Source organism: Plecotus auritus, assembly GCF_963455305.1.
Source record: "Plecotus auritus genome assembly, chromosome: 5".
NCBI lineage: Eukaryota > Metazoa > Chordata > Mammalia > Chiroptera > Vespertilionidae > Plecotus > Plecotus auritus.
The window spans coordinates 20,725,804-20,738,306 of NC_137776.1; the positions used below are offsets into that span (position 1 = coordinate 20,725,804).

At 38.1% G+C, this 12,503-nt stretch overlaps 1 protein-coding gene across 12 annotated transcripts in view; it reads right to left on the reverse strand.

Annotated features, from left to right (window-relative positions):
* FN1 (fibronectin 1) overlaps positions 1-12,503 on the reverse strand; it is a 65,136-nt gene that overhangs the window by 19,689 nt on the left and 32,944 nt on the right. For 6 of the 12 annotated variants that reach the window (XM_080668826.1, XM_080668832.1, XM_080668830.1 and 3 more), the window contains exons 22-29: positions 11,299-11,467; positions 10,312-10,398; positions 8,066-8,257; positions 6,504-6,776; positions 4,886-5,068; positions 2,659-2,748; positions 1,103-1,372; positions 249-365 (exon numbers count right to left, since the gene is read on the reverse strand). In XM_080668826.1, coding sequence (XP_080524952.1) covers positions 249-365; positions 1,103-1,372; positions 2,659-2,748; positions 4,886-5,068; positions 6,504-6,776; positions 8,066-8,257; positions 10,312-10,398; positions 11,299-11,467 — 1,381 coding nt within the window. The remainder of the gene's footprint in view (positions 1-248; positions 366-1,102; positions 1,373-2,658; positions 2,749-4,885; positions 5,069-6,503; positions 6,777-8,065; positions 8,258-10,311; positions 10,399-11,298; positions 11,468-12,503) is intronic. The other 6 variants (XM_080668828.1, XM_080668836.1, XM_080668835.1 and 3 more) reach the window with 1 other exon arrangement.

Genomic DNA, 12,503 nt, shown 5'->3' on the forward strand with positions numbered 1-12,503 from the left:
TCATTTCATGCTGATACTAGGTATGTGAATCCTTTCTTCTTCAGCTCTAGCATTCCCCCTCTAGGACTATACAAACAACTTCTTATCTCGATTTTACTATCAATTATTTCACGAATATTTTTCACATATTCTTGGAAAAGACAAGGCTCCATTGAATGAACTTGCCAAGCTTTCTTTAATTATGTGTTCACTGTTGGGTTTACAGGATCTGACTTGATTAGATGTGAAATAGCATTTGACTAACGCACCTGTTTCTCCATAGGTGATCCTGTAATATCTCACTGTGACAGCGGGAGCTTCCCAGCTGATCAGTAGGCTGGTGGGGTTCGTGGCAATAATTTCCAGGTCCCTTGGAACATCAGAAACTAGAAAAAGCAAGGGAAAGTTCTCACGTCCGTAACTTTCAAACAATGCCCAGATTCACTCTTTGTTCATTTTCCAGATAATTGTGAGTTTTTTATATAATAGTGTAAGTACTATACAAAATTAAAAATTATGAACAAGGTAAGAGGTTAAGGAGTCAATGCAAATTCTGATAAAATGATTATTTCAAATTTATTGAATGGTTTTTTCCCCCTCAAACTTTCTTTTCTGAAAAATTTTAAAACAACAAAAAAGCCACAAAAATAATATAATGAACACCCATATCCCCTTCCTTTACGTATTTGATAATTGGTAACATTTGCATCCCCCCCCCTTCTTTTTGTTAATCCATTTGAGACTAGGGTACAAATATCATGATAATACTCCCATAAGTACTTCAGCAACTATCAAGAACTTTGCACTATTACATTAAAATAATCATGATTTTAAGAGAACTTTGGAAGAGTGTTTTCTATATTTTGAATAAAACTGTAGTTATTAAAAATGCATAAATACTTAAATCAGGTGAGAAATTTCTTAGAATAAAAAAAGTAAAGTATCTTCTCTCATATACTGTAAGGAGCTTTTTCTCCATATATTCTCTCACTTCCCTATGTCTCATAACCATGATCTAATTTTTAAGAGATGATGACTCAGGCAACACCAACCTATTTCACAGAATATACCACTTGCATAGGAAAGTCCTCTGAGTTTCCTTGAAGACCAGAAAACAAATTACCTGTTGATTGCTGACCAACCAATGAGGGACTTTCCTCTCTGCCATTGAGTGCAACAATGCTGACCACATATTCTGTGCCCGGATTGAGGTTGGTGAGGGTGATGGAGTTCCGAGTCGGGGGCACTCGATCTTCTCGAGGTCTTCCAGCAGTGTTTTCGGGATGATGGCGAATCCTGTAGCCAGTGATGGTGGCTCGAGGAGCAATCCAATGCACCGTGAAAGAGTTGGCGGTGATTTCAGAAAAGTCAATGCCAGTTGGGGAATCAAGACCTGTTTTTCCAACCCAGGGGAAAAAGAGAGAGAGGGGGAAACACCACCAGATTAGGAAGTGAGGAAATAGTAGAAAGTAACATACATCTGATGTTTCTGTTTTTGTTTTTCATTAACACAAGGAATTGCCATAAACTCAGGTTAGGATGGACTGATTCTAAGCCACATATAAATTTCAAAATCATAAACTGACTCAGTTCCAAATGGCCAACTCAAGCATTCTTTTCTTTGTTCTTTTGCTAAGCATTCCAAGTGTCATTACAGGAGATTTCTACATGCTATTGAAGAAAAGGTGTTTAAGATATTCTGGAAATTGATATTTTTAAATGTTTCAGTGTTTTGTAGTCTGTGTTTCTATCCTATAAGTGTATCTCTGAAAGTGAGAAGGTCTTCCCACTCTTGAGTTAAGTGTTTGGCTCTCAAAGCTTTCTACACTCAAGAGGGAATTGATATGTCAACAGGTAATGATGATGCCAAACATGAAAGTTTCTAAAACTAAGACATTATTCTAGACAAGTTACAATGCAAGTAATTTCTCATGAATTGGAATTTACTGCAATGCAGAAAACTCAGAGAGAATTTGGAGTTTATCTCAAATTCAAATCATGTAACCTCTCTGGGACTTCCAACAAATTTCTGTTTCAGTTAAAACATTTACTTATTCTATTCGATAACATACTCAAACCAAATGAGATATTATAACAACTTTTTGGAAGCAAGTGGACTGTAATGAATTAATTAGTGGATATATTACACTGCACTTTTTTAAAGGGAAAAATTAAAAGAAATACCTTTAAGAAAGGACATCATGTTATGCTATTCAATTCAACTTTGTTTTTATAATAAATGAAGATTTAATAAAGTAGAAAAAAAGAGATAAACTTGTTGGCTTAGTAAAAGAGGGAAAGTATGACAATGACAGTGTTGGGTCAGCCATTATACAGAGTTCCCTAAAGAGAAGGAATGTTTACCATCCATAAATAATAGACATTATGAGATATTCTTCTTGGGAGAGTTTTTAGAAAGATAGACAACAAAGTTTCTGGACTAATTTCAGTGTTCTCTGGAAACAGAGAATAGAATCTTAGTGACAGGAAGTCAGGGTAATAGTTGAATAAGGTGTCTTTTAATTTTCAAAACCAGTGATCACAAAGTAATGACAAGGCTATGAGCACCATCACCACCACAACAGATGGAGATGTATTTTTAGAAGGAGCATTCCATTTTTGTTATTTAAGATTAGTAGGTGAACACTACTTGATAAGCATATTGCCAACATGACTCACCTGTTCTCTGTCTTCCTCTGAGAGGCGTGCTCTCATGTTGTTCATAAACACTGGAGACGCTGACCAAATATTCTGTGCCAGGCAGGAGATCTGAAGAGGCAAGTGGGACTTTAAAACTGTCCTTGAAAGCATCAAAAACCAAAGCACCCCTGGCACTATTTCAACTTACAAAATATCCAAGAGTCCAGTCCTATAGCCTACTTATTCTTAAGTGAATGTAGATGGCTACCTGGAGATAGGCTGCAACTGGGTGATAAGGAAGGGTCACCTTGCCCTATAGCATCTCTAAAGCCTGGCCTCAGTTCCACCTCTATGAGTGTGACTCAGCCCGATCTACAATAAGATGGAGTTGTTGAAGCATAGTCATATTTCTATCATCCACTTAATAGTACATCCGTTGGGGTCATATGCTGACAATGACCTTGGCACTGTGGATTATCATTTACTCCTCAGAACAACCCAGTGAGGTAGTCTGCTACTTTTTTAAAGCAGCTCTATGGCCATATAATAAACTGCATATATTTTAAATGTACAGTTTGACAGGCTTTGACATATGTATACACTTGTGAAACCATCACCACATTAAAGATAATGAACAAATCCATTACCTCCCAAAGATTGGTTTACAATTATTCCCACTTTACAAATAAGAAAAGTGAGGCATAAAGAAGTTATCTCCTTTGATATACTTGCCCAAGATCCTACAGGAGTTGACCCAGACCATAACCCATGGTCTTAACAATTAACCTTTACTGGGAGAGTCATACCCCAAAGGGAAAGTGATTGGTTCTGCCATATTAAGGTAAGAGCAGACACTTAAAAATATTTAAATATACATTCCTGGATATCTTCTCATTTTGAAGAATAAAAAAGGTACATAGTAAGGTTTCTAACCATTGACCTCCTACTCAATAACCCCCATTCTCCTCCATATCAACTCCCCTTCAGCCTTTCTGCAGAGGTCCCTGATGGAGCTTGGACTCCACTTTCCTCCTTTCTGCTTGGCCCGGGGCAATTTATTTAAACACTGGGCACCTCTGTTGCTTCATCTATAAAATAAGATATAATGGCTATTCTAGGGCAGCAATAGCCAACCTTTCGGACCTCATAGACCACCAGTGATCCACGGACCACTGGTTGGTGACTGCTGCTCTAGGGGGAAATGGCTACCTTGAGATCTAGAGTAGGATCTAGATTGAGGTCTTAGAACACAGGATGGACATATGACAGATCTATGGCTATTATGGGGGCAGATGGTGGTCCTGAAGCAGGGGCTTCTGCATCAGGTGAGGTTATAGCTACTGATCCCAGGGTGCTCTAGATCAAAACAACCTTCCTGCTGAAAGGTATATACAGGGATGCTCTTGCCCTCAGCCACAAAATGAGAAACCAAAACTATGGTCATACTATGTCTGAAACATAGAGAATGTTTTCAGACCACCATTTGGTAATGGATCTAAATGTGAACTATTTCTCCCTTATGTCTCAACTTTGGCTGTTCTTATGTATGCCTTTTAACTAGTACAGTGAAAATACTGAAAAGCAACATTAATTTGAAACACAGCACCATGTTGCAGCCCACTTATATTTTCTTTAATAAAAGATATCTATTTCAAAAGAGTAGGAACTGGAAAGAGGCAATTTCCATAAATGGTTGTTGTTGTTTATTTTCATGTCAGTTGTTTTCTTAAGTCCTCAGCCTTCAGAGAAATCCTGCCAACAGATTCTTTCTGAAGTACAAATCAAACTGGCTCTTTCTTCAAAGAGCATCCTGATCTATCCTGAGTAACCAGTCACTGTTTCCATGTTTTCAGATGCTAAACAGATTGCTTGCTGACACTTGGGGAAAAAAAAGAGAGACTAAAATAGATACAGTGGCATTATTCTCAATCCTCATTTTCTCTCCAAACATTCAAATTTAGTCATATAATTTCTCTTGACATACATTATTTTAATGTGCTTATTTGGAAGCAGAGCATGTTTGAAGTCTTTGAACTTCATTGCTGGTGTTTTCCACTATGATTTTTTTTAAAGTTGTAGATATGAAAGATGTATTAAAATAACAATAAACATGACATCTTTCAAAATTTACAAAGCCTCAGGTCAGATTTGGAGTTTAGTTTGTACTTCTGTTGTAGCTGTTTTGATCTTATTTGCTCCCACCTGAGAACTCAGAATTCTTTCCTTATGCTTGTTATTTATTGAACAGATACATTTGACCTCTTACTTGTCAAGACCACTGCATTGTCTGATGGAGAAATGGACAACTCTGCAACATCCTCCTCATTTTTCACAGGTGAGTAGCGCACCAGGAAGTTGGTCAATTCAATGGATGGAGGCGGGGCCCATGTCACACGAATAGTGTCTGGACCAACATTGGTGAATCGCAGGTCAGTGGGAGGAGGGACAGCTGGTTTCAAATAAGAAGGAAGAATAAATTAATATCATTTTAAAATGAAAGGTTAACAGAAATAGCTGGAAAGGTAAAAACAATATTTCATGCATAAAGGAAACAAGTCATCATCATGCATAGTCTAATCTAAATCTAATCTAAATGAGAGTAAACTATAGTTGACCCTTGAACAAAATAGGTTTGAACTGTGTGGGTCTGTCTAGATTTTTAAAAATACTGTAAATGTATTTTCTGTTCTTTATAATTTTCTTAACATTTTCTTTTCTCTAGCGTACTTAACTGTAAGAATATAGTATATAATTTGTATAACATACAAAATATGTGCTAATTGACTGTTTATGGTATCAGTAAGGTTTCCAGTCAACAGTAGGCTATTAGTAATAAAGTTTTGGGGGTATCAAAAGTTACACATAGATTTTCAACTGCATGGTGGTCAGTGCTCCTAATCCCCATATTGTTCAAGGGTCAATCGTACTGTTAAAAATAAAACACTACACCTGGTACTGTTAGGCCCCTTTCACCTTTCTGCCATCAATATATCTTAAACAATAATTTTAATTGACACCCAAATATGTTGCTTTTAAGTACGTTATTAACACCACTGAAGATTATTTTATCCCAGGCTGAAGAGGCTCAAGTTGCCACACAGCAAAGAGAAACATAGCAGTACTTTCCAAAGAAACACATGCACACAGACAAAAAAAAGACAGCGTCCTAGATGTCCCCCTGACGTGAGAGGACGAGAGCTACAACTTCATTCCGTGACTACTACTTACAAGTGAAGAGGGTTCATGCAAATTGGTTCTCAGCATGTTCCTTACCATGCAGGGCAGAGAACGTTTATAATGTTGCATGCTCGTCCCAGACTGAGGTTAAAGAGGAGTTTCTTTACCTCGCCACAGCAATAGAACTTAGAGTGTGCCAAAGTTTTGTGTTTTTTTTTTTTTCTACCTCAAAACAACCCCTTTCCACTCTACCCTAAATTTCAATGGGTTTTTAGTCAGCTACAAAGAAAGAACGTGGTAGAGTTGATCAAAGAGTAGACAGAAGGAAGCACATATGGTACATTTTGGAAGTACTTTCTTATTAATAACTGGTATTCATGATACAATTTGGCATTCATGTTAGATCATTTAAAAAATCACAGGTCTGCAAATTCAATTAATCTTTGCCATTTTGTATTTGTAGATCAGATATTGACATTTTGTTAGCTTTATACATATTTGTGCTTTGAATGAAAGTCTATTTAAGACTGCTTGATTATGTCTTCACCCGATCAGTTTAGCATCTGCATTGGATTCCTTACTCCCCAAACCACCTTCTCTTAATCTTTGGCAAATTGCTGGCTTTTCCATGAAAACATCCATATTTAACCAGTGTGGCAGCATGCAACACCATCCGTGTCTCAAACACAGAAGTTTTCAACATTCACCCGTTTGCTGTGTCAGTGTAGTAGGGGCACTCTCTCCGCCATTAATGAGAGTGATAACGCTGATGTCATAGTCAATGCCCGGCTCCAGCCCTGTAACTGTGTAGTATCCTACTGAGGAGTCCACAAAATCTTCAAATATAGGGATACCTTCTCCTGCCGCAACTACTGTGATGCGGTACCCAATAATGGTGGAAGAGTTTAACGGGGTCCACCGCAGGCCGATGCTTGAATCGGTTATATCAACAAAGCTTAGGTCAGTGAGTTGGGGCACCTCTATTGAGTTACAAAGCAAAAGGGGGAGGGAGGGGGCAAAAGGAAAATAGAGGCAAAAAAGAGGAAAAAATAAAGCAGTGTACATCAGGTTACTAGTAGTAAAATTGACGGAATGTTAAAGCAATGATGGTAGTATGCAGTCTGTTCCAAATTATCTGAAAGATTCCTGAGCATCCTGAATAGTTTGCTTCCCTGTGAGAATCAAACAAGTTACACTATTCTTAAGGATTCTCTTGCATTTTGAAAATGTCTCTAAACAGTACAATTGGAACTTCTCAGGCTCCTAAAAATTATAGGACTGTTTAGGATGTCAAAACCATCCCTAGGATCTGGACATATCTGTAGTATCAGCAATGTTGTCTTAAAAATCCAAAAATTTTTAGTAGGAAAATAAAACTTGCAGGAAGATTTGTTTAAAAATTTGATTGATGAGTTTTTTTCATTTTCTCCCCTTACAAAAACTCATGACAAGATATGGCCATAATGTTAACACATTGTGAATATATGGTGTGAAATATGCCATCTAAAAGCATAGTCAGGTGGAAGACAGACGGGCCTGAGTCCAAGGCCAGTGCCAATATTGTGTTTAATTCATAATCAAAGTTATTTAATTATCACTACTAAAAGCATTCTACCCAAATGCACGAAGGGGAACACAATCTGTCCGCTTTCATCTGTCACAGTCCCATTTTGGACAAACAACAAGCCTATCCTTGGATAGGTCTTTTCAGTTCTGTGTTTCAATCCACAAGAAAGAATGCCCTGAGGGTGTGGTTTTTCTTTTTCTTTTTTGTTTTTCAATTTAAAAAAAGAAGGATTTGAAACAGAAGAACTGGATGTGTAGATCAGGTGCTACTTCAGTGCTTACATAGGGAGACAGGTACTATTTTACAGACAGCAGCTGACAATTGGACTGTGAGACCAGGCACAAATGGACTGAGGGGATGCATTTACCATATTACTTTTAGCCTGTCAGTACTGAGTACAGACACGTGACATCGTTTTAGTAATATTTCCACGTGAGCAGACAGAGTTAATGCCACGGTTGCCACTCCATTACATACTCATCGCAACAGACAGCTTCCCAGTGAAGCAGGCAGTGAGCAGTGTTAACAGCAAGCATTTGTCCAAATTGTTGCTTTGACGTCTCAGTTTTGAAGAGTGCAGCTGGGAGGTCAGAATTCAATCCCACCTCTATCTGACACACTCAACCACTTGGGGATTAAGATGTTAATCCCCACTCTTACTGCAGCTGCCATTCTGAGGACAACAGCTTATTTTTCCATTACCTGGGATGATGGTATCAGAGATAGGGACACTTTCCTTGTCATCTTTGACAGTGTAAACACTGACATTGTACTCCAGGCCAGGACTCAGGTTTTCAAAAGTGCAGGAACTCTGATCTGCATGGACCACTTCTTCCAAAGAATATCCCTGCTGGCCATTTGTTGGGGTGGTGGTGATTCTATAACCACTGATGTCTGCAGGAGACAGAAAGGAGTAAGTTAGTTACTGCAGGAAGAATTTGCAACCCAGAGCATTTTAAACCAGAATCTACTGATGAACCCACACAGGGGAATGGGGAAAGGACTTGGCATTTATTAAGGACTATACTGTCATTAGTGCTTACAACAACCTTTTGAGGCAGGCAATAATATCCTTGGTTAAAGAAAATCTTGGAATGGGAAAGTGATTACCAAAGGCTTTCCTGCCTCAAAATTCCATGATCCTTCTACCACTGTACCCGGTACCCTGATTGTCCTTACTGGATCATCTGCATGATACCTGAGGAATATTCCATTTTACCTGCTTAGTATGAAATGGCTCTCAACCCTAGGCACATTCCCCAAAGCGGGCTCTCCTAACGTACAAAGTCTAACTATGGAACTTACAGGAAGGGAATAGGAAAGGAGAAAAAAGTGGTTCTACTTATTCTAGAGAAAGAATATTAATTGATGAAGATTTCAGGAATCATATAAGTTAGGCAGTAAGAGGGTTGAGGGGGAGGAGAGATTCAAATTAAAACAGTGGTAACTAGCGATCTATAGGGACAGACTAAAGTAAATGAGAAAGTATATTTAGGTTAAACTTAATAAAGGGCAAGGAAATGATGCCATATTTTGCCATTAGAAACAGGATGAAAACACAAGTATAGACAAGGAAATTCAACTGGATGGGAAATACATGCTGAGGTCATTGCATTTGCTAGTGACCATCTAGACAGGCAGGCGAGGCCATCCATTAAGATTAAATATTTAAGGACCTAGCTTTTGACAAGCATGAAATTTGCCAACTTAGTTTCAAATTCAGAGTCACTTGGCTGGAAATAGCATAACTTTGACTTAAAGTTTACATAGATAATGAAAACTTCATCAAAATCACTCTATTTCAGAGGGAAATTAAAAAGGATAGGTTGAGCTAGTTTTATTCTGTGTGATTGTACACATTGATCAGATAATTAAATTCTCTTAGTTGTATGCCTAAGCAAATGTAAGAACTATTTCTAAAATTAGAATTAGTGAAATAATAAACTAAATATGGCCCTTAAAATAACAAGTATAATAGTTATGGGTGAAATCAATGTGAGTTGGAACTTCTGTTTTTGTTTAATTTAAAATTTTCTCATTTATGACTATCCCGATATCTCAATAGTGATTCTTTTAATATACCCAATATTAACCAATACAATTATATTTTGGGTAACATTTCTCATTTAAAGGGACTTTCACATGGGTTTGGCAAAGGTCAGGAATATCTAAAATCTCTCCTGTCATAGTCAGAGTACATACATCATGTTACTTGAAAATTGCTATAGCTAAAATGTTTCATGATAAGTTTCAATATGCGTAATCAAGGAGTTTAAACAAAAGCTGCATTCAAAGTTTTAAAAATAGTCATGGAACTCCATGTCAGCAATTCCTTGGTACTGACTATACATAAAAAAACACACAAACAATTAAGTTCCAAATATGTGATGCTGGGTGTGAGAAAGGGTCTGAAAAACTTTAGTTACAATCCCAATTTTATAACATTTAAAATTTGTGACCATGGGTAGGTCAGTTTTTTCTGAGTCTCAATTTTTCATTCTGCAAAATGGATCATTTCTACCTTACATCACTCTTAGATTTTTGTGGTGCAACTCATGACAAAATATATGTGAAAGTTCACTGAATAATAAACTCGAATCTGTGATAACTCATAAAAGAAAAATTACGCAGTATGATTTCAGCTATTTGTATGGCAATTTTGAATGTCACTGGGCAAAAGCCACCTTCCAGAATGCTTTTCCACAGCCCTCATGACTCCCTACAGAGCTCAACAGGCACCTGCCTTGTTCTCTTTCCTGTGATTTAGGTAAAAAGTAAAACACCCTCCCTGTCACTCTAAGATGCATACTCATGTCCTCCTGTGCTTTTTACGGAGGGATAGGTACTTATCATTTTCAACCTGTATTTCTCTAAAAGGAGCAGTTCCTAAAACCCTTGTCTTGGAAAGGTATTGCTTACACGTGCCCTCTGATACTTCACAGGCTTACCAGGGGTGGTGCTTCTTTCCCAGGAGACTGTCAGCACTCCAGTGTCAGGGTTGGCATCCAGGTGCAAGTTTGTTGGGGGAGATAAAGCTAGAAAAATAATTGAAAATTAAAAGTTAAAGCTAACACAAAACACTTGACCTATGGAATGCTTCCCTCCCTCCTTATGTTTCCTTCCTTCCTTCCATTCTCTCTCTCTTTTTGAAAGAGTCAGTAAAAATACAGAAGTTGTACTATGAAACCAGGGTGGGAAGCAATTCTCTGACAGAATTTTTTTTTTTTAATATATTTTATTGATTTTTTACAGAGAGGAAGGAAGAGGGATAGAGAGTCAGAAACATCGATGAGAGAGAAACATCGATCAGCTGCCTCTTGCACACCCCCCACTGGGGATGTGCCCGCAACCAAGCCACGTGCCCTTGACCGGAATCGAACCTGGGACCCTTCAGTCCACAGGCCGACGCTCTATCCACTGAGCCAAACCGGTTTTGGCTGACAGAATTTTTTTTTATGATCAATGATTTTGCAATACTATTGAAATCCTTTCCATCTTACCAGTTCATAAATATTCTTGACATGGAAAGAACACTTCTGATGCCATGGACTATATGGCATGAATTGAACTTGCTACTTGAAATTTAGCAACAGCTAATAATATAAGTAGGGTAGATCTTTTCCCTATGCCATTATCATATGTAAAAAGTGATATTGGCCTGGTGGGTGTGGCTCAGCGGTTGAGTGTCCACCTATGAACCAGGTCACCAGTTCGATTGCCGGTCAGGACACATGCCCAGGTTGCAGGCTCAATCCTTAGTAGGAGACATGCAGGAGGCAGCCGATCAATGATGTTTCTATCTCTATCCCTCTCCCTTCCTCTCTCTCTCTCTAAAAATAAAGGGGGGGGGGGGGTGGGTATTGACTTCAGCTATTCTTTGAAAGTGGAACAGTTTTAAACACTTAAAAGAAAAAAGAGCAAAGAACTCCTCTTACGTGTAACCACTTTGTTGACAATGGGTGTGCCTCTCTCTTGCCCGTCTCTGAGGACTGAGATGGTGTACACGTACTCCACACCTGGAGTCAGGCCAGACACAACGATGCTTCCTGAATCTGAAGTCACTTCTCGCGGGGCTTCCCCTCCCTGGCTTGGTCGTACCCCCAGCTAGAAGAAGAAAAGCAAAATAAACACCAAGAACAAATCTTTCCAGAGCTGGGTTTCTTCCGAGAGGTTGTGGTTACATTTCATAGACAGTGAACTCAGGAATGGCACAATGTGCTTTTATTGGGGAATGCGTTGGAGCCTTACCTTAGTTCAAATACTTTAGCTTGGATTCTCTGTACTGGGGGGCTGGGGTGGGGAAGGTGTCCTCTAAAACTGGACAAAGGTGGTTGTAATAAAAGGCTCCAGGAAAATGTTATTACCTACTATTTTTCAAGATAAATCACCTCCCGGTACAAACCATAAGTACACACGCAGGGGCTCTGGGCCACATGGCAGTTCATTACTATTTTCTTTCACTGGAAGGAATCCCCTAGCTCTTGCTTTAATGAGTTATTACCATTCAGTTGCCAGTTAGGGTACCAGCCCCTGTAACACTGCTTTTGAAGAAGGAGGTTCAGAGCTTTAACTGCAGGATCATATGTTACAAAAGGAGAGTTAAAACAAATGTGCCCATAATTTGAAACCTTTTTAAGAGTTTCCTTAAAAAACCTAAGTAATATTGTGTCATCGATATTCAACTCTAGAGACATCCTTTGTATGTTATAAGGCTTCTGAAAGTCAGAATGACATTATTAAGGGAAATTTATAAGGAAAGCTGGCAATCTTCAAAAAGGGCTTCTCTAAATTTAAGTAGCTTAATCATCAATATGACCATTTGTACAACTCAAAGAAGAAATGAACTTTGGTGTATTTTCCTAAACAAATAATCATGGGGAGTTAGTCTTGACTTCCAATAAATATTTCTCTCTATATATTCTAAATGAAAAAAAAATATTTTAAACAATTCATTTGTATTCATCATTCCCCTAATATTATCACTTTAGAGAACATGAATCCATATATCTACAGGGAAGACCTTAATCTTAACTTCCATTAAGTGATTTACCCACAGGGGCTTAGAACAAGTTGAGATGAAACTGATTGGATAATAATGTGATTTTTAAGTGACTCTGAGTTTAATTGGTCTCCCTAAATG